We start from the raw sequence: 27,164 nt of genomic DNA, 5'->3' as shown, positions 1-27,164 counted from the left end.
ACAGAATGTATTAATTGTTATCTTGTAAAAAGATATTTATTATTTCTGATTACATTAAAGAAGGTTGAAGGAAAAAGTTGTCATTCTCTATGCCAACACCTGCCAATATGTTTACAATAATTTAACTTCAGACACTGCAAACAAAAGTACAAAGTATGCATTCCTAACATGCTATTCATAACATTAAACAAAGTAAAAACTAAAGGGTGGTGATGTTCCATATTTAGGTATCAGAGCTTTAAACACAACTGCACTTGATAATTTTTAGTGTTTACTGCATATCTATCTTAAGGGATGCACTGTGATATAACATCTAATCATCTTTATTTTACATTGTCTCAATTTGATCCTCAAATGTATCAAAATTGCCCCACTATACCTTTTTTTTGTTGTTATAAAAGTTACTAAAATTAATTTACGAGGGCTGTTGCTAATAGATCTGTAGCATCTGTCATAATTCTAACAAAACCTCAATAAATGGTACATAAGTTCATACCGAGGCAGCTGGACTATTTCACTTACTTTTGTTTACTTGGGAACGTCTTTTTTGCAGTATAAGGATCAGACTAGCAAACATTTTACACTCACCAGTAGAAAAAGCACAATATATGAATTTTTAGCTCTTTCACTTGTGCTTTTATTAAGATAAATTATATTTTCAGCCCAGAAAGGAGCAAGATACGGTTACACATCATTTCTATATCATACACGACAACTCTAATGAAAGTGTCTGTGTATTTTTCACTACCACTATAGAACATCCAAATGACAAGGGCTCAGAAAATATTCTGCCTTTTATTACAATACTTGCCTGATCAAGACAAACAGACATTTCAGTATCCTGAAATTAAAAGCTCATTTTTTCTTTCTATATGCCTGGCTGTATTTAATAGAGGGAGCCTAAATATTTGAGCAAATAAAACATATAAACACAGCTGAAGATATTTATATTACTCTAGATAACTGGTAGCCTTTTGAATTTTAGACATTTATAATTCTTTCCTGGATAAAATGGGCTAAAATAATTATTAAATGCTTTTTGAACATTCAAACTGCTAATGGAAATTATGCTTTCCATGGAAACAAAGATTACTAAGAGGGTGCTTAAAAATGTATGTGATATTCAGTAACAGTCATTACTGCAATAGAAAAATTAAATTTTAAGGGTGTTTAATTATTATTTTTCCTGCATCTGTAGTGAAGTTATTTAGTAAAACATTCTGTGCTGTATCTTTCAGTAATGTGCAAAGAATATTACAATATACAATTGCACGTGTTCTTTTGTTTTTAAAAAATCTTGCGGCTCTTATTGTAGGTAAAAGAATGAAATCTGAACACAGCTACAGATTTCCTTACAGATTATGAAATCAAAAGTTGAATCTTAGAAAATGGGCTCTCACCCTCTCTCCCTTACAGCTGCATTCCCTTTGAAGAAGACCTTTTTCCCTTTGACTTCCACCAATAGAATAATAAAAAATAACTAAGTGCTCCATTTTTATTAAGGTTTGTCTCAGGTCACAAACAGAAATAATTAAAAGGGACTTCTTCAGGAGTGTACTCCTTCTAAACCCCAAATGTCACAATATACCATACAATGCTGCTACAGCTCAGACACCTATCAACATCTATCACTCAAGCACGCGCCTCAACAGCTCTGCTCCCTTTTCTGATTAGAGATCAGAGTTGCTTGAGTTGGCTTACAGGGTGTCATCCATTTGAATGACAGATGTCTGTGTTGGAGTGCCACTCTCACTGCTTTTGTTTTGATTGTGAAATGCTACACTTATCTGGCACAATTTAGACTATTCCAAAATGAATAAAAAATCAAAAGGTAATCTCTCTTTCCACAAGCTTAAGGAGGAATATTTAATTTCTAATTTAAATTCCAAAAACATTAGCTCCACATGCAATACCCTTGCTAGGCTTTGTTTACTCAGTATGAAGTGTTTTGTACAAGAACCTTTCAGTTCTCTTCAGCCAGATTTATATTTACCATAAAAAAATTTTAACTTTTCAGTTTAATCAAGCCTCAGAAAATGATAGTAGCATGTGCAACATACCAGCACCTACCACAATAATTGTAAAAGTACTCCAAGAAAATTATACACACACACAATTTTACGTTAGAGTCCATGGTTCAAAAAAATTCATAAAACATCTGCAACTTGCACTAAATACGTCCATTGTTAACAAAAGTTTTCAGGACTGATGCTGTCATTCTGATAACCAGTTGCAATAGGAGCGGAGGACTCTGAGCCTGCATGCTCCAAGCTACTCTTTCCTACTTACAAGAAAATTGAGCGAACAAAAAAAAAAAAAAAAAAAAAAAAAAAAAAAGGGGAAGATTGCTCTTCCGGACAACATGGTAGCAGTGAAATGAAATACCTAGACAGACTTACCGAAGAGCTTGCTGGGAGTGTCCTCGCTGTCATTTGATTCCACAGGCGCAAGCAAGGGCTCATTCAGCTCGTTGTCTGAAGTAGCTGCCTTGTCCTCACCTCTCAACTCTGCATTCATTTCACTCCGCAGTGACAGCAAGGGCTTACTGACTTGTCCAGCTATCATTGGATCCTAGGATGGGGGGAAAAAAGAGTGAGGGGGAAAAAAAGTGGCAGCTTTGGTGTGCGTATACTCTCTCTTCCACTCCCTCTCTCTCTCACACACACACACACACATACACACACACTCTCTCTCTCTCTCTTATCTCTGGCTGCTCCTGCTGTTATTGCTGGCTGCAGTCAAGTGAAGAGCTATTACAGATCCAATGAGTTTTCCATTACTCCCCACCCTATTAAAGCTCAACTAGCATGTGAGAGATTCAGGATGCTTTGGAGAAAAACTTCCATGAAAGCAACATAACCAACACAGCTTTAATTGTGGGATGTGCTTTTTTTGTGTGTATGTTTTTACACCTCACCCTGTCCTTAGCATAGTAAGAGAAGAAATTCCTATATGCTCCGATACCACAGGAGAGGAGCCCCCTGTGAGTGCTCCATAGTGATTTAAAGAGGCATCTTCAGCTGCATAACATTAACAAAATCAAATGCACAGTTTCTAGCATTACAGCATTTCTATGAAAATACACAGCATCAAATAGCCATTTCATTACATACTTTTAAAAGAGATACAATTTTCTTCTAACTCTTCTGGTCATTGGGATACTATGCACCAAAAGTCCATAAAGACACAAACACGGATTTTTCTTTTGAAAATAAAAACCACAGAAAACATTTTCTATAAAATAAAATTAGGGAAGATACTTACACATACAGTTTGCAATTATTCTTGTGTTTGCACCATTATATGCCTCACAAAACATTACACATATGTACACAACTAATTTTTTTCTTGATGATCAGAATCTGTTTTATCTTCTGCTCATTGAGGATGTTTGGGGGTCAGGCATTATTTCCAAGCACCCTCGGTTATTCCGTTTGCAAAATAATAAGCATAATATCATGACAGGACAGAAAGCAGAGTAAAAAAAAAATAACTAAGAAAAAGAAAAGGAGCAAGTGACCTTGTTGATCTCTCTAGCAGCTATTTATTGCAAAGTTCATGCCTAAATGGTTCTTATGCAGAGAACAGGTGACCAGCGAGCAAGTAGGTTGGCTAGCATGTTCCCTCTGTCCTGTCCCCACATTGGTCGATGTTCGCCTGTGGGTTTTTTAATGTATTCATGTCTGAAAAGTGAATTTGATATGACACATGATAATCTATGAAAATGTTAATCAATACAAATAGTTTAAGCTGTCATCAAATGCTCTTCTTTAGTCAATACTCGTACTGCCGAAAACAATGTCACTGTCACCAGGGCTCAATTTGCACAGCACTTAAATATTGGACTCTGTGCATCAATGCACTCCTCTTCAAATACTGTAGGTAAACACATTTTCTCCCTATTTAAGGCTGAAGCACTCAGCACGCATTTAGTTGAGCCGAATCCTCCCTTTTGAATACCTTGATAGGTCCACTGGAGGGCAAAATTAATACTTAATTGAATCTCACAGTCATCAAAATAATCAATACTTTTTTATTATTTATTCTTTACAGTCTGTTGACTGTTTCAAACCTCTGAGGGAATGGTGGAAAGGATTCATGGCTTTGAAACACTGTCATTTAACAAGGTAATTTTCAGTGGGGCATTAGGGGTTGTGAAACATATAATAAAACAAAAATGGAGGCTTATAATAGGAAGAAAGAAAAGAATTATATTTCTGCCATCTAACAAAACAGGATAAATAAAAAAGCAAGTGCAAGCAGGAGAGGGAGAAAGGAGGGGGAGAGGGAAAGAAAGACTGGCTTTTGAAGGGTTTTATCATATCAAGAGCAGAGCTGAGCTTTCATAATGCTGACATTTCTCATTCTGACAATCCTAAACAAGTGGAAAGGATGAGATCGCAGATATCATCTTTCATCACATTCCCCAGCTTAAGAACCAACATGACAGCTTCTCTTCCCTTTACACTGTTAATTACTAAATAAAATACTGCTCTCTGTCAGCATTAGATTATTGCAGATAGCAACCACAAACATTACTCCATTGTTTTGGTTTGGCTTTTTTTCTTAAACCAGTAATACCTACCTTGAACTCTTCAGAAAATAAATTAGGCTTGTGTCTACATATTGTAAATACATGAAACATAATCAATTTAATCAATCTGGTCAATCCGTGTTATTGTCAGGCTAAATTGCTGGCAATTTATTAACATTTCATTTACTGTATTTATTAGGCAGCAACAATCTGAACATTTCTTAGATGTTTCTGGAGAGGAAACAAAAACCAACAGATTTCCTTTGCTGACACTGTAAGAAACTCAGTTTTTTTGCCTTATACTCATAGAGCGCTATGGACAGTCATTTACTGAGGCAAAAAATTTGTTTGCTTTCATATACTAAATAATGTATTTTAGCAGGTTTTGCAGCTAAAGGCCATTGTGAACACAAACAGCATTGTTTCAGTCTGTGCAGCTTCTCTCAGTTTCAGCTACTCAAAACTAACATCAAGATTAGTTACTAACATCCAAAACAAAGGTGAATCGGGACAAAATTTGACCTTTTTCATCAAAGTTTGGGGAGGGAACTAATCATGTCCACAGAGAAAAACTCCTGATCTGAGAACTAACAGCAATTTAATGGATTTAATGGAATCTGTAGGTTTCTAGATTAAGTCTAAGTTGCCGAATTCTGAAATCGAATGTATGAAAAATGGGAGGAAGAATAGTGTGGGAAGTGTGACAGCACTGGAAGAAACCTCAGTCCTTCGATGACAATGAATTCACAGCAACTTCAACAGAGCCAGGATTTTATTTGTTATGTATTTTAATAATTAGGCCTCATCTGGAGCACTCGTCTGGAGTACTTGTTCATTTCTGGTTAGCCCACCTAAGAAAGATACATCAGAAAAAGGTGCAGTAAGAATGATAAACTGATTGAAAGAACTGGGAGTGCTTACAGAAAAGTGTGACTAAGAATGAGCATGATCAAAGGATACAAGAAAATAAACAGCAGAGAGAAAATGTAGATCAGAAACTATTCACCCTAACTCATCTAAGGAGAAAAGGTGTCTCCTCTGAAATGGGAAAAAGTCATACATCTAATAATAATAAATTATATTTTTCCCAACAGTAGGTGGTGGAAAATCTGTTGAACTCATTGCTGCAAGGTATCACTGAGACCGGCACTGCAGTAAACATCAACATAGTCACTCACATGGCTGGGCATACTCTTAGCAATGAATTTAAAACAGCTTTGCAAACATAGGCAAGGCTTATAAAAAGTGAATTAACATAAACTGCTGCCCTTTCCCTCAGGCGGCACAAGAACCTGTAGTTAGCCCCCAGGGTAGCTCTCTCTGTCAGGTGGTAAATGAACGACAACTTTCTCTAAAAGCAGACTGATTAGATACTCCCCAAATTTCTAGTTTACCAGAAGACCAAATAAATCACTTAAACAATGACTTAAGGAAAGGTATGTTTCCTTGAAAAATATATTAAAAATTGGACATTTTTAAACTTCAAGTTATCTCCAGGCTTTCAATTGCTTTCTATGCTTAAAAATATGTCTGTTCTGCAGTGAATTATGCACGATTAAAGACTATTGCTTCTGCAAAACACATAATAAATTGTAATTCTAGTGCACAGCAAGTGGCCTAATCTGTAAAATCCCTTGGTGGTCAAAGGGGTTTTTCCTATATTTGCTAATGGCCTCTCTAAAAAAAAATCTGGAGTAGTTGCTATGCCAGCTGCAAGCCCAGCAGTCCTCTCCTCTTCTTTTGCCCACCTACAAGTCCATCCCAGAGAGGACCCACAGCACTGGAGAGGATGCATGGAGGCAAGGAATTGCGTATGCATCTTTAGTTGCTAATACTGTCAGGACCTGTTCTTCTGCACTGGATGTCTGTGGGCTTGACACTCAGCATTTGCTTTTTGGAAGGTGCTATAGGTCAGATTACACTTTGCACTGTAACACAGGCTCTCTGTTCACTGACAGCCACACAAGAGTTTCAGCTTTTCATATGCAAAACTGAAAAGCCTAAGAATGCTTAAAACCATCAAGATGAACTTTGTCAAAAGGGTTTATATGCTTTAAGTAAGAGGCAAAGGCACATAATGCTTCAGAATTTCAGGGTTCAAGTTTTGAGAGAACTAAGGAATCACAATCCCCTTATTCAAAAGATAGCTGTATATACCACACATGTAGTGACAAATTATACACACATCTCTTGCAGATACTCATATAACTTGTCATCTATTTCTTGTCCAACTAACACTAGTACTTCCAGCCTTGCCTGTTTCCTATGAGATCTCCCTGACAGCTTTGTGCTGCAAGTGGTCCTCCCTGCTGTGTGTCTCCCTTAAGGGGTGACTTATACCTCCTGTAATTCAGTTACAGTATCTGCTACACCACTTTTCAGCTCTACCACTCCCTGATGGTTTAAACTGGCTGTTGGACTTAATTTAATAGTAAAAATCCTGTGAATTTGCAAATGCAAATTACAATTCTGGTAACACACCCTTCTAAAAGCTACAACCTTTACTTTTTTCTTATTTTAAGGACTGTATGAAGTACAGGACAACATTTATCACTGTGTTAAAAGCTTTGCCTTTGCACTTTAAGGGTAAATGTGCAGTTTCTAAGCAAAACTATTTAGTAATCAAAGACAGCTTTTAAAATAAACTGTATAGAGTTTGTGTCAAACATGCCCTAGGCAGAAGTCTAAAAATGAATTACTTTCTTCCTTAATGTAGGTCTTAGATGATAATAGACCTTCATAAAGGCTTCATGTACTGATTTAGCCACTGGTCTAAATTTTGTACTTACTGCACCATGAACATTGTTGCTCTGAATGTAATTACTTTCTAAATTCTAGTTCAGAGAAAAAGTAGGATGCTTTGTTTTGCTTTTTATTTGCCCTTAGTTTGAAGTTAATTTGCACAGACTTTCCCCCCACTACTGCAGAAGTATTAGAAGTCAATTTTCTGCTCTTCTTCAAAACATTGAATAAATCCTGTCCAAACCCCCAATCCCAATCATGATATTGCACAGACTTCTGTTTGGGACATACACAATGAATTTGTTTGAGAGCAAACACAAAAATTCTACTAATAAACATAAAATTTGCACTTTGTAATTACTTATTATGCCAATGATTGTTCCAAAAATTTATTGTAGCTTTTAAAATTTTTTAATCAAGATAGAGCAGAATTACAAACTTGGATAAAGCTGTTCTAAGATGTACCTTAGGTTAGTTTTTGTGTGAGGAATACATTAACAAGACTCTACTGGAAAAAGATTGGATTTCTTTTTTTGGTAGCTGGAAGTGAAATTTAGGATTACCTTCTCCATAAGTCTTCTCATGAAAAAGTTTTCTTCCTTAATCTTTTGCTTCTATAGGAATTAATTTTTTTTTCCTCCATAAATAAAGACCTCTTACAGACAACCTTCTTTGATTCTTTCTTCTTTTAACATTGTTTTATCTGCTGTCACTAATGTGCTGGTATTTCCATCCCAATCTATCCATAGACTGGTTTAGGGAAACTACTTTAAATCAACCTTTTGTCCCCTGCTAGCCTCTGACCATTTCTACCTGCTGGCTCTTATTTCCCTGGAAAAGTTACAGGGAAAAAACTCATTTTCTTCACAGCCACTTGTACCACCACCTTTGGATGGATGTTTATAAGCAAAACAAACAAGCTGATATATGATCATTGATCTCTCATCACTACTTTGATCTTGAACTTCTATTTACATATGTATGTCTCTTACCTATATTATTCATATTCCGCTTACTAAAATCTTCTGTATAACCCCTCCTTTCTCTTACAGCAAAAAGCTGGTATGTCATCAGCTCATCTCACTCAATATGAGTATTGTCCCCCAAAACAGTCTCTGGTTTTCTTCAGTTAGAATTGTATTTATTCTCCTCATTAAATTCTTTGTAGCAGAAAAAGAAAGTTCTTATTTTCTACCTTTTCTCAATACTAGTGTGGCTTTGGAAATTTTGTTTTTCCAATGATATTCATTTTCACATGTTCACAATATAACTAATTAACAAATCAGTACTTAGTTATACACATTTTATTAATAAAACTGAACTATAAAAATTTAATTTGAAAAGTCAGAAAGACTATCAGTGCCCATGGTGCTTTCTTTCACATAAATATTCTTCTCAAGTTAAGCAGAAATTTTAGGATGGTCTCCTTCGTTTACTTACTTAATTTTAAGTTCTTAGGAAATTGAAATGGTTACTGTTAATTAGAATAACATAGATCTGACTGAAAAAAAAAAAGGTTTACAGAAACTTATGAAGCTTTTAATTGTAGCTTCAGGAATCTTAAAATAGAATTAATTTTATTTCTTTTTTAAATTAAATTTTAAGTGGTAATGTCCCTTGATTTGCTGTGTCTTGAGACTGGGGTACTACAATGTGTTTTCAAATCATATCAAAAAACCCCTCACTAAATTTTTTCCCCTATTTAACTATTTTCCCTAATGATACTATTGCACATATTTCTTACACCAATTAAGATTAAGTTGAAAGGTTCACAAGAGAATTTCAATTTGCTAATCAGGCTAGCTAGAGGCTGCAGGGAATAGGCACACAGAAGCTGCCCCATAGTAAATAGCTAGATGAGCATTTAATTTACAATCAGTTGGGTTTATTGCTCTAAATGTACCCCAGAAATCATGCTGGAATCTCCAAGAAAGGCAAAGAATGCTGGTTTCACCATAGAAAAAGTAAGGAACAACAATTCATTGTAGGAGACATCTGCCCCTCTGGTCCAGAAAAGCTATTTCTTAATCCTGCTGGCAAAGAAATGTGCACTAATGAATCCATACCTTGTGTTTTTCCTGACACACATGACACTTAGAGATCACTAATGCCAGAGTACACACAGCACAGAAACTTTACTCTAAATGTTGCTTTTAAGTCTTAAAAGTTGACCTTATTGCTTCTGATACAATTATTAGTCTGATTTAAGTATCATAGTGCTCTTCTATGCTCTTACAAGAACTCTTGTTTAGAGATTTCTACCAGGGTGAAGCTATTAAAAACTATCATCTATTAATTAGATAACAAGAGTTTTCATTTTGGCCTTGGCATAATTATAATGATTCTACATTTAAATGACATACAGCGTTACTGGAAAGGAGCTTGTCTATCCGTGAGCATGTAGGAAAAGTTTGTATGCATACACAGGTCAAGAGACAAGAGAAGCTACTATTCTAGGAAGCTACCAGACTCCTCAAAACACATGACAGACAATAGCACACAGTCACTAGTAGAAATAACAAGTCCTGAGAGTGGTAAGAGAAATCAGCCTTCTTCTAGTTAAGGATTCTCGGAGTTACACAAAACCTGACCCATTTTTTTTCCATTTTTTGTGAAAGCAGACAATCAGGCCCTAGAGATCAGGATAGGGCAAAGGCAAAACAGGCAATGTTGACTGAGAACACCATGGTGGGATAAGCCTTCAATAGATTTTCCCACTCATTTCATAGAATTATTTAGGTTGGAAAGGACCTTTAAGATCATCCAACCAAGAGACTTTCTACTCTTCTTTAATCTGGTTTTCTGAAAGAACAAGGTGCTGTAGGAGAGCAATTATATCTCAAATTAGAAGATGGTCCTATCAGGAGTAAGACTTTGAGGAGTAAGACTTTGACTCTTTCTTCATATGAGTAATGGATGATTCCCAATGCTCCGTCAGTTCTATTCTGAAGGAGCCATGCCAATCATAAGAAAACATCCAGAAAATTTTAAGCCTGAAAGAATAACTAGAATTTTTATATACTGTGGGGCCAACTTACCAGAAGACTTGGAAAAAATCTAGTATGAAGAGGAAAGCAGTCTTCCATTTTAAAAAGGGGCAAAACAAAACAAAACAAAAAAGTTCTATAAAGGTATTCATTCCTTATTCTTATGGAAAAAATACAATTCTAGCATAATATAATACATTAGGTGTCTAACTGATACCTGTTATAAAAAAACCCCAACCTTCTTGTTCACCCTGAAAATTATTTCATGTGGTGGTGTTTTAGTCTCTACACTGACAACATGAGAAGACATGAACCTGTTTACCAAATTAGAAGTGCTCTTTCATAAGCCAACCAGTTTTATAACTTGTTTAATATTTTCTCAGTTTCTATTTTGAATAGCCCTTAAAAACAAGGCCTCTCTTTACAGATGATAATGCTACATGTGTTAAAAGATCCTTCTAGAACCTACAGCATGCTCTTATCAGCATAATCCTTCTGCTCTCCATGAGAAGAAGAGACCATAACATCTTTGAAATTAAGAAACACAATAAAATATTCCATGGCATACTTGAGTTAGTCTTTCCAAGGTATAAAATTTCTTACTATGATTTCTACCACAAAGCAGTCAAATTATAATAGTTTGGCCTAACCAGAAATTTAAATATGGTATTATATGCAGTTTGTCTATATTTTCATTCTTCAGGCTTCGTCAACCACACACACACTACAAATTACTTTGGGTAAAAAAATACCAAAGCCAAAATTCACCTAAAATTGCTTTCTTTTAGAAATCAGCACATCTGGAATCACATCAAGACAAAACTTACAATAGCTTTTGAACGTTGATTGGGTATGAGAGGGAAACTTGACCAGGCTGCATAGAAAGGACTCAGAGTGATTGAAAGAAGCTCTCCTATTAATTAAACAATAACTAAATTTTACATAATATGTCAGGATTTTCATGACATAAAACAAAGAAACCATTAACTTGAATTTTTGACAATCACAGCACAGGTTAAATAGTAACCCAGCTCAGTGGTTAATTCAATTACTTGCATTTGGTCTAGGAAGACCCAAATCAAGATTCATCTGCAGTCAGCCTTGGACTTGGCTATATGAGGAAAGTGACTTGCTATTGCAGTATAGATCTCTTCCATAGCTCTCACCAGAAATTCTATCAAACACCCACAATGTAACACCTTCAAAACACACTTTGTTGAAATGGGTACAAATCCCTTATAGTGCAATGAAGCAACATTTTCTAGTGGGAACTCTTTTTTCTTGAAGATTTTTAAAGTAATATTACTTTAGTTCCAGTTTCATCCAGGTTTTTAATTGAATGCTACATTTACAATGATTATAATTTATAATGCAATACATGGTAATAACCTAGACCAGTTTGGAAGTTCAGTATCTATTTTTAATCTATCTATGATCTTTTAAAGTCCTTTACAAATACAGTTAAAACACCAAAACAAACCTTATCAGGCAAATCATGATTTCACCAGAATATCACAATCAAAAATTGATGAAAAGTCTTCAATCCAAAATTGTTCCTTTTTATCTTGAAGAAAATCTGCTTTAACTTCCACTTGCTAAACAAGACCAACAGCTTCCCAAATCTGAATCCAAACTCAGGACAGCTCAACCTCAATTATATCTATTATGTGGTTAATAAGTTAGTCTGCTCTTCATGGAGCTTCTCATAACACAGGACATTTGAATTTCAGTGACAAGTATGGAAATTATTTCTTTTCTAGCATTTCTACTCGTACTTTCTAGAGGTGGAGCTACAGATTTTCTTTTATCTACTCTAAACATAGAAAAGCAACGATGCCCATATTTTGAATGGAAAGCCTCTCCTGATCTGAGGCTCACAGACTAAAATGTTATTTTCTCGTTTCCAGATACTAGAAAATGCACTGCAGCTTCCAGGTTAGGAGGAAGAATCCCAAATAGTTTTCCTATCATTCTTCTATGTTGAAATAATATGACAACAAAACCTGCTGCTACAGCTGCTAAACATACTTAATAATGTCACAAATACTGCAGATCAATAATGCAATGCTTTTTATATTTCCCAAGCCTTTCTCTGATGAATGAGTGCAATTGTTTTTTTAATCATTAAAAAGATCTTCAGGGTTACTTTTGCTCATGCCAGGTCTTCATCAACACCTGGGTACCATATATTTCTTTTTATAACGTAGACCACAACGTATTAATTTCTAACTAAATGTATTACTAATTTAACATGCCTTCAACTATCACACAGCTTCATATTTCTAATGCAATTTGCATAAGGACTTAAAGAACTTGAAGTCCAAATTATGCTTCACCTTTTTATCACTAGCCTTAATCTGCTGGAAGTTGCAGGTATACTTATAAACTGTCCAAGGCAGGGAATGTCACGCTAAGGTAGGATGTGTCACACACCACATACAGCAGCAGTATTATGTGTTGGACATATGGGAGGATCTCTTCAATACAAAGCAGTTTTTCTGTTTAATGCTTTACAACTGAAAAACAGCAGAACATTTACCAATCATTTTAGCTGCAACTACAGTAACTTGATTATCAATAAACAATGCATTTCCCAGATCTGCTGATATTTTGTTACATGAACAGTCCTGTTCTTTATTAGATACGTTTGACTGGGGGAATTTTTGGAGGGTTTGCTGTTCTTTTAACAAAACAATTTGCCGTACAATGATTTGCCATTGGCTCCCTATTGTTTCTTGAGGAAGCCCCTTTGAAACAAACAATATTTTAAGGAAGGAAAAATCAGATCAGAGAGTAAATCAAAACATGCAACTATAGCAACACGTTGCTGCTAGCACCTGGTTTTTGCAAACTGGTTACCATCACTGGGCTGCTCAGTTTCACCCTAAAAGAGTAACTATCACTGCTCTGCTCAGAGAAGAGTCACAGGTGCTGTTGAATTTCTTCTGTTTTAACAGGACAGAAATATTTCCAAAGATCCTGTTATTTTTTATGACAGGTATGTCTAATGTATCAATATATTTGCATATAAATATTACATATATTAAAAAGTTTTTAGCAGGCCTGATTCCTTCCCAATTAAGCCTTTTGAATTGCTGCAATCTGCTTCAACAGGGACAAACACATACTCAATTTTCCCCATGAAAAATCACTGAGATCTGTCTAAGGGCACTGATTTTCTCATCATTGAAATCAATTACAAGATATCAATAGGTATCCCTAAAAGTAGTTTAGTAATTAAAAAAGAAAATAGGTCAACATAATCTCATAATACTACCTCAAATTATTTTTTTAACCTACTTTTTTAACCTATTACAAATTTCATGGTTTTTTTTAAAACAACTAATAAATATAATTTTTGAAAATAAAAGTTTCCTTAAATTATTATTTAAAAACATGGCATAATTTGCACTTTTTTTTTTTTTTGTTTATATGCACAACCCATGTACAAATATGCAGATCATTACTATAACTGCTTTGGTAACATTAGTATCCCCAAAATGAATATTAATAAGCCATTAATAACTTCCAAGAGATTTTTAAAAAACAAAAATAGAGCAATAAAATGCATAATATGAATATGCATTTTGATCACAATCTCACAATTTTTGTTCATTATAAATTTTGTTCACGTGTCAGTCCATATGGAAATTGATACTGTGTGTTTGGAATTTATATTTGAAGAAAGTAACCTTGCTTTGTACTTAATGGAAAAGTTAATTCCTATGTCAATATTTATCATTAGTTTTCTGAACCTAGAGACTACAACTACATATATTTATAGTTTGTAATATGCAAAACCAGCAAAACCAAAGAGCTACGTGGGTTTCCTGCAGCAAGCCTGAGTATACTAGCATAGCTGCAAGATCATTCAGTGTTCAAACCACCTTTGATCCTTCTGTTAGTCCTCTTATAACAAAAAATAGTCTTTCCTTTGTGGGAGAGGAAGTTTGCCATGGGATGCTTATAATAGGAGGGCTGCCCTCTTTGAGGCATTGCCAGGCAAGTCACCTAATCCCTATAGATTTTTTAACCAATTTGCAAAGGAGAGAGCAGGGCAAGGATATCTATTTTGACATTTAAGTCTTTCTGTAAAACCTTACATAAGTAATCTACTCTATCCCCACAGAATCTTTACTGAATTCTTTCTTGCTCTTTGCTTTTCTATGGTTTAATAATATCTAACTTAGATTTTCATGAAAACTAACTTTCCTCAAACTACATTCACAAACTTTTAATTATATTTACTGCTAGGACAATTTCTACTATATTTAAGTGGACCATTAATAATTTCATCAATTTATTCCTTTTGTTAATCTACTCCGTCAGTGATTTACTTGCTTTTAATATCTACAGATATCCATTTTCTCATGTGTTGAACAAATAATCCAGCAATGCATACTTAACCAATTCATTCCTTACATGAAGAAAAATCCATCTCTCATTTCTTAACACTTCTGATGGCACTTCTGATACATTTTACAGAGCTGCTGCAGGTCTTGATTGTACCTGTCAAACTCAACACCGGTACAACTTCAAAGGGTCTTCTAGGAGTAAAAGATACTTTCTCCTTGCTCTCTTGATACTCAGACTGCTACATTGTGTGCCTTCCATTCTCCAGTCTAAGGAGCTCAAGAAAAATTATAAAAGCAGATCTTCATTGCAGAGAAGGAAGGCAAGAAAATAAGACAGGAGTTCATGTCTGCTGTGATCAGACCCTATCCTGTTACATTACTTTCTCTTTTCTTCCTACCTCTGCACTTTCCTCAGGACTATTCCCTTTCCAAGCAGTTATCAATATGACTACTCTTAAAGTCCCAGTAGGTGGTTCTTATTTTTTAAACCTATTGAAATGTTCTTCCAACACATTTATTTCTGCTTGTGGTTACAGCAGTTGTTCCCTCTTGAAGATTTGCACTGTTTTTATGAGCTATTTCATCTAGCTTCCAAGCACACATACAACTACTCACTCACTCCCCGCTCCCACAGGATGAGAAGAAAACAGAGGGAGACATTGCTTGTGGGTCAATATAAAGACAGTTTGATAAGGGGAACATAAGATGCATATGCAAGCAAACCAAAATAAGGAATTTTTAGCATTTCTTCCCATTGACAAGCCAATTCCAGGGCAGTGAAGCCTCACAGTGCACAATATCTACCTGAAAATATAAATACCACAGACACAAATGACCCCAATTCCTCCTTCTTTCTCCCTGCTTTTAATGCTGAACACTACATCATATGTATGCAATAACCCTTTGGTCAGCTGGGATCAGATATCCCAACAGTATCATAGAATTGAACAATTTGGGTATAGAGGGACACTAAGATCATCCAGATCAGATTGCTCAGAGCTCCAGCTAACCTGGCCCTAAACATTTCCAGACATGGGGCATCCACAACTTCTCTGTGCAGCCTGTTCCGATGCCTTACCATGGTAAAGAATTTTTTCCTGCTATCTGATCTAAGCCTATTCTCTTTCAGTTTGAAGCCATTTTCCCCTTCTCCTATCACTACAAACTCTTGTAAATTGTCTTTCTCCAGGGAGACTTTACAGACAGACTGTCCTTTCCCAGCTTCTCGCCAGTCTCTAACACAGACACTGAACAAGCACTGTTCTGTGATAGCCAAAACACTGGGGTGTCATCAGTATAGTTTTAGTCACAAATCCAAACACAGCATCATATGTGGTGCTACAAAGCAATTTGCCTCCAGCCAGCCAGCCAGCCAGCCCCAGTACTATGATTTAGATCTACTACTTAGGAAAATGAGTGGAGGACCCACACAGCTGTGATATTGCTTGAGCTCCCTTTTCACACAGACAGGTAGCTCTGCTCAACTCACATGCCTGACAGTCCCAGCTCATGTATCCTCGTTATCATCTGAATCCAACCTAAAACATTACTCTGAAGATTGCTGAAGAGAAATCTTGGCAAAATAAAAGCATAAACAAAGAGAATTAGGCAAACACCAAATAAATATAAGTGGCTACATGTTGGGTAAGAAAAATTAAACCATCCCCCTTTTTTGCCCTTTTCTTTTTTGGTTTTAGACCAAACTCTTATTCACAGATTAAAATCAACTTTCATATTTACTTTTACCGACATTTACTTCATTAATTTATTTGTTGGGTTATTTCAGTCTTTCTCAGCATTACAGTATTGGAATGCTTAATTATATACTTTGATCTCTGTGTTTTCATGCAAGCTGGAGTGTCCTCAGAATTCATGTGGATATTAAAATCTTTTGCCAAAAAATCAAGTTGGTAGGTGATTACTTCAATGTGACACCTTATATAAGCTTACTATCATGCCTTCAGTTTAAACATTGTAAGTCAATGAAATTATATTGCAGACATTGACAACACATACAATTTTGCCTGTTTGATATCCCATTACTGCAATAGCAGCAGCAATGGTTTTGGAAAAAGCTTTTTTTCTCCAATAAGCATGTGCTACCAATTTTGTGCTCACAAGTAGGGCATCTTCCTAGGGAGCACAATAAGGCCACTTAAGTGACTATCACAAAGTATTTGCTTGTTTCCAGGAGAATGTAAAGTAGTACACCCACAGGCCTACACAGAAGATTACTAGTAAAAGATAACCAGCAGCTCCTACATGGAATCAAAACACTTCTATACAAAATTCATTCACTTGTGCAGTCAAAATAGCAAAACCATTAAATGTTCACAGACTTGATACTTAGCTAGGGTATGAGATCAGTTTTGTAGCACCAAGATATGTGCACAAATATTACCTAAACTACAGTAGAAAATACAAACTGTAGTCTGCACATAAGTAACACTGTTGGGCTCAAAACTACCTCTTCATGTGGGAAACCTAGAAATTCACAAGCTTTGAACCCAAAGGGAATACTCTGGGGAGCAAGAAGAAAGGGGAGAAATCCCAATCTTAGAGGACTGTGAGTATTAAGCATTGAATATCCATCTCATTCTATTTCAATTCCAAGTGTTGTATGGAACAGAAGTTAATAAAGGAAGGAAAAATTTAAAGCCACAATAAAATTTAAAAAAAAAAACCAAAACAAAAACCCAACACATGGACTTCTTTTTAGTTCTCTAAGGGCATCAATTCAGTGTGAAGAAACATTGAATCCTGTTCCATGTATCAGTTAAAGAAAAGCTATTGAGATGCTATGCTATAACCCACTCATATTAATCAGCAACTCACCAGGGACTGGGATGCATTAACATGAATTGCATGCTTAAGCAGCAATTCCTTGGACTTCATCACATCAAAATCTGTCTTATCTAGTAGTTTAAAACATTTACAATTTTAGAAGTCTCATGCAGCCACATGTACACAGCTTCACTCAGGGAACTGTTCCCAAATCTATGTCATTTCCCAACCTGTGTGATTCCAGCAGAGCAACTGAGTAATAGGAGGAGGATAGACAATCTAACCGTACAAACAGTTGCACAAATTGTTCAACTGGGCTGGTTTTCTGAAGAAAAGTTCTAGTCGCAGATTTCCACTATTTTTTATTATGTTATTACAAACAAGAAGAGAAAACAAAAAGCTAATGTGCACTTATGAAGAGAAATTGTTAAATGAAAAGGCATTAGATTCCACCTCTCTCTCTCACAACTACTGTCACAAGCAAGTAAAGCTTTGGAAAGACACACATTTCCTTTAATATCAAAGGGATCTGGAAGACCACAAACAAAGAAGAGTTATCATATGGAGAAGTGACAACACAAGTGAACACTTACACTAGTGTGTTCCAACCCCTATGTTTAGTGATCACTACATGTGACTTGTGTCACTCCATCTATACAGTTTCTTTCTCCTATATGAGCTAGTGTTTGTATACATCAGTAGCAGTCTTTTAAGAAAAGATGACAACATACTGAAAAGCACTAAGAGAAGCCCAACCAGATATCTTAAATTTGTTGTGACAGAGTAACTGAACTGCTGTGATGAACACAAAGCCATATTTATACTGCGGTTAAATTATGGCTTTAAGATATTGTAGTTATATATCTATATCTGAAGGGTATAAACTAGTCCTTCAAGCATGTAACCTTGGACTAATCATATATACTCAAATCAAGATAAGTAGAAAAAGCACTTCTGTTTGTGACATTTAAAAATCTACTGGACAGAGAAATGTGTAACACAGGAATGCATAGGTGTGCACAGTTGTGGTGTCTTCTAATCTGTAACACCAAAAGCCTTTCACCTCAAACTTGCTCTGAGTCAGATAAATACTATAACCTAGTGAAAAATTGTAAAACACTGCACTGACAATGAATGTAAAAGTTAAAGAACACATTGCTTTGTGTTTATTTTCCTCTCCAAAAGTAATTTTAAAATTTGCTGGCTTTCCCTCTAAATGTCTCTATGGATGTAACCTAGGATCTCACTGTCAAAGGAGGTTCTCTCCCACCTTGTGTATGATATTAACATCATTAAAAAGTTATGACCTCAGTAACACCTATTTTAAACCTTTCGCCTTCACTAGGATTCTTCAAATGTAATTCAACACTTCATTTAAGGCAATGAGATTGAAAAGGCAGACTAGAAAGTGGAACACAGTTTGTAACACTGTTGAAGACAATGCACAGCTGAGTCCCTTTTAGTATCCCAGTTGGAGTCATAGACACAATAGTAAAATCTGACTTTGCATAGTATGCACGCTCTGCACAGGTTTACACTAGTACAACACTTTTAACAAAGGACAATCATGTGCATAGATATTACCTGGAAAACAATTTCAACTTGGAGCACAAAAAATCATAATTTCACAGCAGTCACATTTTTATCTCCCTGTACTGCTTCAAATCCCATTGCTTTGGCTTGCACTATTTATTTGCAAGGAAAAAAAATTAACAAACCAGATATATTCTAAATACCAAAGAGAAAAACTTACACTAAACTTTGGGAAAATTTGTCAGGCAATTCCTGTTTGCAACTCACAAGGGCAGGGGTAAAAACATATGACTAATTTACCTCCAGTTTCCTTGTAGCTCAAGAAAACTTATTACCAATACTGAATATCCTTATATAATGTGAAAATATTTAACATGCTAGAGCTGAAGTCTACCCAAAGAAATAAACTGTGAGCAAATAACTGTTGCCACGTTTCTCTTCACAGAGAAAAAGCAAGTCACAATTCTTCACAATGATTTCTGAGATTCACATTCTCTGAACCTCAGAGAAAGGAAAAACACAATGCTTATCTCTTTTGCTGTGTTGTGTCAAAGTAGAATGCAATATGGAGATTGTCTACCCAAAGTGATGGTGTTTTGTTTCCCTGGCCTATCAGGGCCAAAAAAGGGGGTGTGTGTCAAGGCTGTCAGCTGACAGCCACAGGAGAGCCACAAGATGAGTGCAGTTCTGTGCAGTTGTGTGCAGAGTGAGTGCATGGCAATTAATTTTTAGATGTAGTGTATATAGTATAGTATAATAAAGTAATTAATTTGCCTTCTGATATCCATGGAGTCAGATGCATCATTCTCTCCCCTTTGTCAGAGGTCGCCTTTGATTTCAATAAATGAATCTGGCTCATCTGAGAGGAGTTCCTACTCTACATTCTCAACAACTTCAGGAGAGCATTCAGATCAGGTACTGTAATAAAACCCGATTAAAAAGGAGAAGCTTCTCAAAATGCTGAACAACTATAATGGATCACTGACTTGGAAGAAAGGACTGAAAACCTTAAAAACAATACACTTCAGCCTAGAGACTTCACTTCTTATGTCTTATTTTGAAAGCTTGAGGTAAAGGCACCAACAGCATGAGTGAAGACTAAACAAATTTGCCATATATGTACTTCCCAAGAGAAAACTGGAGGAACTCTGACCTGTTCACAGTGACTATACTGCCGTCCAGAGGTAGACTGCAGCTTAAAACTAAGGGAAGATGTCTTGAATTGGCACGAAGCAAAGACTTCCCTTTAGTCAACATTGCTGACTCCAGTTCTCAGGAGGCCATACAAGTGATTGGCAGTTGAATTCTGCAAGGTCCTGAAGTTTATTCACTGTTCCATGCATGCATTTTTGGCAAAATAGCCTCCAAGCATGTTTTTTTAGTTAAGGTTTTCAGAAAAGGGAATTAAGTCCATACCAGCAGTCTCATTCTTCAGGATGGTTAAAAGCATGCACACAAAGCTTTGTGGGGGAAATTATTGTTGGTCTACAAAAACCCCAAACCAATTAATAGCATGGGAAGAAGTGGGGACATGGCTTTTATTAAAGTGTTCAAGACAGTCTGAGAGTTTTTTTGGATGGTAACCTGAGAGACATGGGCATCTTACTGAGTATAACCAAGAAATCTAATTAATGGAGAATTTCAGGAAATAAGATTGGTATTCATACCTTTCTTTTTCAGGCTTCTGTGGTGAATATTTCAGTTCGTAAAGGGAAGACAAAAGATGGAGGAGTACATCCCTTTCTTTTTAGCTTATTCAGCAAGTAGAAGGAACTAAGAGATAAAATGGCAGAGATCATTTAGACCATAGGAGAAATTAGACATCATAAGAAAGTGAGCTGATGTCCATTTCTTGACTATGGTCCTAATGCTGACCTGTACAATATATCTGATGTTTGCATCTGGCACCAGTGATTAAGGGGTGGATATATAGCTTATTTATCCAGATGAATACAAGTGCATTCTTACCTCTTGACCTCAACTGAGAACAGAGTTATTGCAATAAACATCTATTATTGAAATATGCAGTAAGGTATCTTACACTTTTAAATTAAAATTCAAGACACTTTTACATTAAAAATTTTACATTAAAATTCAAGAAATGCAAAGTATTTAATAATTTTACTACCTTCTTAATATAGATTTGCAAGCATGGAATTCTTAAAACTGAAACATTTAATTTAAAAGGTAATAGGGGATGAATATTTGACTGATGAAACAAACAACACAAGCCACAGAAGACATTCCTATCCATGCAGTGCATTAGTTTCAGTCATCTCATTCTGTAGAATGGAGTATTGACATGAGATATCTGTACTACTACCAATAGTTTATAGACTCTTAGCATGTGTATCAAGTTGGTCAGATGGAAAAAGCAAAGGGCATTGAATAATTATTTGGAATTCAAACATAATACAATTACATCTTTTCCTCAAAAATAAATATTTTGTCTGCTTGTTATCCACAGCCAATGCGACTGAACACTCTAGAGAGATGGAGAAAAAATTCACTCTGGATGAGGACAATCAATCAAAATCTTCTCTGAAACTAGATATGCCTTCAGAACATATCAATAAATGCTACATGTTGATCTAAATCAGTAGAATCAAGAAGACAGCATCAAAATTATGCATATATGCACATTAACTACTGCACATGTGTATTTATTCAAATAGCAATTCTAAATAAAACTTTGAGTTTTGTTTTCATTGATGCATGCCCATACATAAACTGACATTGACCAAGACCTTCTTCCTGCTCTATCAGCCTGAAATTCTGCAAGAGAAAGAAACATAGAAGTGAAATATTAATGGAAAGTGGGATTTTCCTCGCAATAGCCTCAATAAATATGTCGGTCAAGAGAAAAAAATAGGTCAAAAATAGAAAGCTTGTATCTCCAATATCAAAGAAAAGAATGTTTGTGTCAAATCTATTGGAGAAATTGCCATGAATGGTTCATCTGTGTGAAAATACGGTCCTTGTAATGCTGCTAAGATCAGCGAGATCTACGATGATATGTTGAATAAGCAGGTTGCAGAAGTTAAAAATATCCATGGGAAGCTTTAACTTACATGTCTGCTTTCCAGTATTTCAAAATGAGTAGGAGAGAAAAATGTAAAACATTGTTTTTTAGGACCGTTCATTAGTTAGTATAAAAAAGAAAGTATGTCAAATGTGAATATTAAGGTGAAGTCCTTATAAATGACATTCAATATTTTCCCAGTGTGCAAAATTTTTCATTTGAGTTAATCTGTTTCCTCAGTTTTGGATTATTAGTATTTCTTTTCCTTGTGGTCCATATGCTCCTGCTGTTCTATGCACAGTTCATCTTCCAACCTTCCGCATTCAGAAAGATAAAATAAAATTAAATATACAGTACATTTAAACCAGAGAATTGAAAAACCATCTTTTTATTAGCCTCATATGTAAGGCCTTACCAGGGAAGCATGCCTTAATTCACCATCTAATTCTGCAAAAAATTTTGCATAGAAACCCACTTGCCTCTGCTCCTTCTTTTGCAAGCAGGAATTTTACTATAAACCTCAAAAACATTTTCATGAGTGAACACTTGAGAACTTAACCCCCCTTGGGGGTGGCTATAAAAATCAGCTGATGTCTGTGAGGAGCTCAAAAGAGGCTGCATAGACTCAAGTCAAAGAAAGTACTCTAAAGGGCAGCAGTCATTGGGTCTACTGCAAAATACATAATTTAACTCTCAGTGACTCTTCAGTGAGAATCACGCCAGACCTGTTGTCCAAAAAAGGCACACACCTCAATAGTGGCTAAATGAAGGTAGTTGTTCTACAAATTAACAATTGAAGTTTTATGTGTCATGGTTTTCCACCTTCCTATATTTGCAGCCAAAGCAAAGAGAAAAATACTTTACTCAAGTGTGTCCACAGAAAAATATTACAGATGTTATGGTACTTTCTTTCTACCCCTTTTTGATATGACCTTCCAATTTATCACAGGTTGTGCTATTGTTTGAGTTTTATATAAGCTACCTGCAATTGCTTACTCTTTCCTGCTAGAGACCTATTTTCCAGTGCAATGTGCTTACTGTAATGGGCTTTTATTGTCAATATTTTCTTTTAAAAATTCAACTAATTCATTAACTTCTATGTTTTATCAAAAAGACTTAATTAGGAAATGTGTAACACATCCTAGAATGCAACACTAGGGACCATTAAGAGAAGAAGCTAAGGTGGGGTCTGTTTAGCTTTTTAATTTAATGAGAATAATAGAAGCTGAAGTGTCCTTACTCAAGGCATACATGAAAATACAAAAAAAAAATTCAGGTAAACATAAATTCTGCTTGAATTGTAAATGACCCTTCTAGCGGAAATCAGATTAAGGCAGAAGCTTAAGTTATCTTCTGTACACCTACTCTTCTTTGCAGGATTTTTCCGAATCCAGCAAACAAATTTAGACCTGAACTGTAAAAAACCTACCATTTCTAATGATCTTCTCACAAAACTGCAATTTCTCTGTATTTAACATATTTATGTGAAAAAGTCTGTCAAAGTCTTGGTTTGTTTCTTTGGTTTGAAATTGTTTGGGGATTGTGTTGATGGACTACATTTGATGTATTAAATGTCATTAAAAGGACATTTTTAATAATAGATTGAAAAATGGAGTGGGTTGGGTTTGCTTCTTCCCCCTTTCCTCCCTCACAGACACTGGTGAGCATTTACTCATGCAGCAATGTGGTATAGACAGTCTTCAATATCTGAACACTTCAGTTTGTGAAATAGAGTGTCAGAAAACACAGGATACTTTATTTCTCTGAAATCTACGGAAAGAGAACAGCTGTGGGAGGGGGGCAGAAGAGTATTTAGCTATTTTAGCTTTTAAAATCATACAATCAGTTATTTAAATCCCAGATTCAAGTGGCTTTCTCATTTACAAAGCGCAGTCCGATAACTGACTTGCTTTGAAATTGAAAACAGTGTCAGGACATGGATCTGTTAGAGCAATGTAAATTTGGAACAACTCCATCAACTTCAAAGTAGTTAAAATAATATACATTGGTGATTATAAATTGGCCTATAATTTGCTTTAATTCCTTGACTATTTCAAGACAGAGATAAACCTCCTTCATATCAGCCAATTATTTACTGTCACTAATGTTACAGCTATGTCAGACTCACTGATCACATTCTTCCTGATGGCTTCCCTCTTCCCACAGAGATAACTGTTTACAATAAAGGCAAAACAATGTATGATCTTTCACCTGCCTGGAAACTTTAAGGATAAAATTATCAAAGCAATCCTGTACCAATTATCCATTTACTACACAGAAGAATGAAGCTTCTTCACCAAAGGCACGTAAGAATTTGTTTTAATCTCTGGAAATGCAAACAATTTCTAAAGAAATTAAGGAATTTACTATAGTGAGTATACAGGACTAGGAAATTAATAGTAGAAAGTATTTTTTATAGAACAGATAAATCCCACATGATTTTGAAACAAATTATTAAGTAATTCTCTAATCATATTTTAAGCTTTATCTAAATGACAGGCAATTACAACTCAACAGAAACAGAATAAAAACTCAGTGTAATTAACATTCAAAGTAGCTGCTAATTTGTCCATTTATTCACAGCTCATGCAACTTCATAATAGAGTTCATCAGACTAAACTGTTTAGATATGCTGTATTTGTGCCAGCAGTTATTGAAACAAACAACACATTTACAGTACATCCTTCTCTCAATCTGCTCAAGCTGAGCAAAAGCACATTTGAAGCTCCGAGACTCACACACAGTGTCCACTTTAAATAGAAAAATCTCATTGATTGCATGAAACTTGGGTCTCATTTTTGTCCATCGATCCCCTTGGTGACCTTCTACAGCATCAAAGCCCAGAGCGAACCCAATCTGACCCCGACTTTATGTGCATTATTATATTGTGAGACAGGAGCTACTTACAGTCCATGCCATTGTCTCCGTAGATATGTAATAAAGTATTCTAGAACTGCTCCTGCAGAGAACACTTCATGCACTCGGCATTTCCTTTTCTCTGTCTCTGTCTCTCTCTCCCCTCCAATCTTAAAATTCTTCTCTTTGCTGTGCTGAATGTTTTTGGGTTTTTTTTCCGCGTCCAGTGGACAGCTCAAACAAGCAACTTCAGACTTTGACTAATACTCACATAACTCTCAGTAAACAACATCCTTCACACAGATCTATAACTAATAATAATGCTCTTTATTAAGCTCTCCTGTGAAACAATATGTCTAATAAAAGCTGCTCTCCATGCTGTTTTAATTATAATAAATCACCTTCATTATGATGCATACTTCAATATAACATGCCTAATGCTCAGCTACCTGGGATACTACAATAATGAGGATAGAGAGTACACATCCTGAAGAAATTTATTTACACACACTGAAAAATTCTACAGTACCGTACTGCTTTGCAACATGAATTTCAACAACTTTTATCTTACCTTACTGTTCATAACTGTTCTCAGAGATGAGAAGAACCAACCCCCCTGAAAAATGCTGTTTACACAAATAACAGGACCTTGAATACATCCACTAGCATGGAAAAATAAGTCCTTGCAGTGCAATCATTTCTCTATAAATGTATAAAAGTATTTTACCACCCTGTGCAACAAATCAGTGATGAGACTATAGGCAGTTGTGTGCTGGTACCTAGGGATTTCATGTCAAAGTCAACTTCCTTGGCAATCCCTAGAGAACTGTGCTCTGCACATTCTCGTGAAAGGTGTGAAAATCTGATTTTCTAAAATGGATCAGTAATTCTCTATGAAGGGGAAAAGGATCAATAAATCTTTGCTAAGTAGATTGTAAAGGAAAAATTATTCTTTCAGTGACAGTACATTAGGATCCTCCAAACAATCTCAATAAACTAAAGACATAGCATTTCTCCAGCAGCTACTTTTGACTTCTGATATATTTTCGTAATCTCTGATCATTCTGCAATGCACATACATTTATATTTGCTAAGCAATGTTCCATGTTGATGTTGATTTATGACTGTATGCCATTATGCTCGGCTGTGAGTAGAAGAAAATTATTAGCTGCTTGTAACCTGATAGATGTGATACAAGGAAATGTCATTACAACCATGCACACATATATGTTTGTTACTATATCTCTCTGTACCTACACAAATATTCTGTACTCTCTATGTATACATCCACACATACACACTAATGTAGTACATTGTGCATAGCTATACGATTTTTTTGTACATGTGCACACATGATATACAGATACATTTTCAGGCACTGAGAGTTAATTGTAACCTATATAGCAACTGAAACTGTACTAGGTGCTTCACAGACCTGAAAACTGTCCATCCAGTTACTGCAGTAGCACATGCCATCTGCTATTTACACTACCAAATTGTATAGTCATGTTGCACCTAAATATGTGATTTTTACATAGAAGCAAAGTAGCATTCACCTGAAGACAGCATGATAATACAGTTTACAGAGAGCAGTCAAAATATATTGCCAAATCAGAAGTGGGCTATGCACGCAAGCAGAGGAATTTATTTGTCCTTTTTACACAATCTCTTTTTCCTGCTGCAGAGAGTAAGAGGATCCTGCCAGAAGTGTCTGTAGTGTTGTTTTTGCAGCAGTGGTAATATGCACAGTGTGGGCACTTAAATGTCCATTCCAATTCTAAATGCCAGTGCCAGTATGAAACCTAACATGCTGGGTTGCATTTCTATTCCTGGTGCTCCCAGTACACAAGTATTCTGGGTGGTAATCTTTGAGGGGATGCATGCTGAGAAGAGTCAAAAAGAGCTTTGTCCCTCTTCCTAATGCTGTGAAACCTGAAAGGAGAGGAGGCAGCCTCTGCTGCCCGGAGAAATCTACAGTTTGGAGACCAGGCTCTCTCTTGCAAGTAGACTTTGGTACAACCACAGATCAAGTCTAAAAAACCAGAATAACATGAGAAACTAAATATGATAGGAAGACACAGGCAGGAAAAATTTTGAGTTCATCACTCAAACTGCCTCATGCTTGACAGAGCACCCACAAAGGACAGGGTGTTTTAAGCCTATTTGTAGTTCTGAATGTTTTAAGATGCAGAACTAACAAAGCTAATTACATCTTGAAAACCAATGCACCTGAAAAAGTTTCTCAGCCTTTTTCAGATCATGGAATGAGGGCAGAAGCCATCAATTTTATAGCCAGAAGATCCAATGCTTTCTATACTTCCATAGCTCAAGGAACCTGCTCGCACTATTTC

At 35.7% G+C, this 27,164-nt stretch overlaps 1 protein-coding gene across 3 annotated transcripts in view; it reads right to left on the bottom strand.

The window, feature by feature from the left end:
- The window catches only part of POU6F2 (POU class 6 homeobox 2), a 309,043-nt gene that overhangs the window by 245,175 nt on the left and 36,704 nt on the right, over positions 1 to 27,164 (bottom strand). For 2 of the 3 annotated variants that reach the window (XM_039715137.1, XM_039715138.1), the window contains exons 1-2: positions 5,727 to 5,738; positions 2,400 to 2,571 (exon numbers count right to left, since the gene is read on the bottom strand). In XM_039715137.1, the coding sequence (XP_039571071.1) occupies positions 2,400 to 2,565 (166 nt within the window). In that variant the 5' untranslated portion in view covers positions 2,566 to 2,571; positions 5,727 to 5,738. Of the gene's footprint in view, positions 1 to 2,399; positions 2,572 to 5,726; positions 5,739 to 27,164 lie in introns of those variants that run through there. The other variant, XM_039715136.1, reaches the window with a different exon arrangement.

Source organism: Passer montanus, unplaced genomic scaffold (assembly GCF_014805655.1).
Source record: "Passer montanus isolate IOZ18808 unplaced genomic scaffold, ASM1480565v1 scaffold32, whole genome shotgun sequence".
NCBI classification, from domain to species: domain Eukaryota; kingdom Metazoa; phylum Chordata; class Aves; order Passeriformes; family Passeridae; genus Passer; species Passer montanus.
This window is presented reverse-complemented; position numbering and strand designations above follow the sequence as displayed.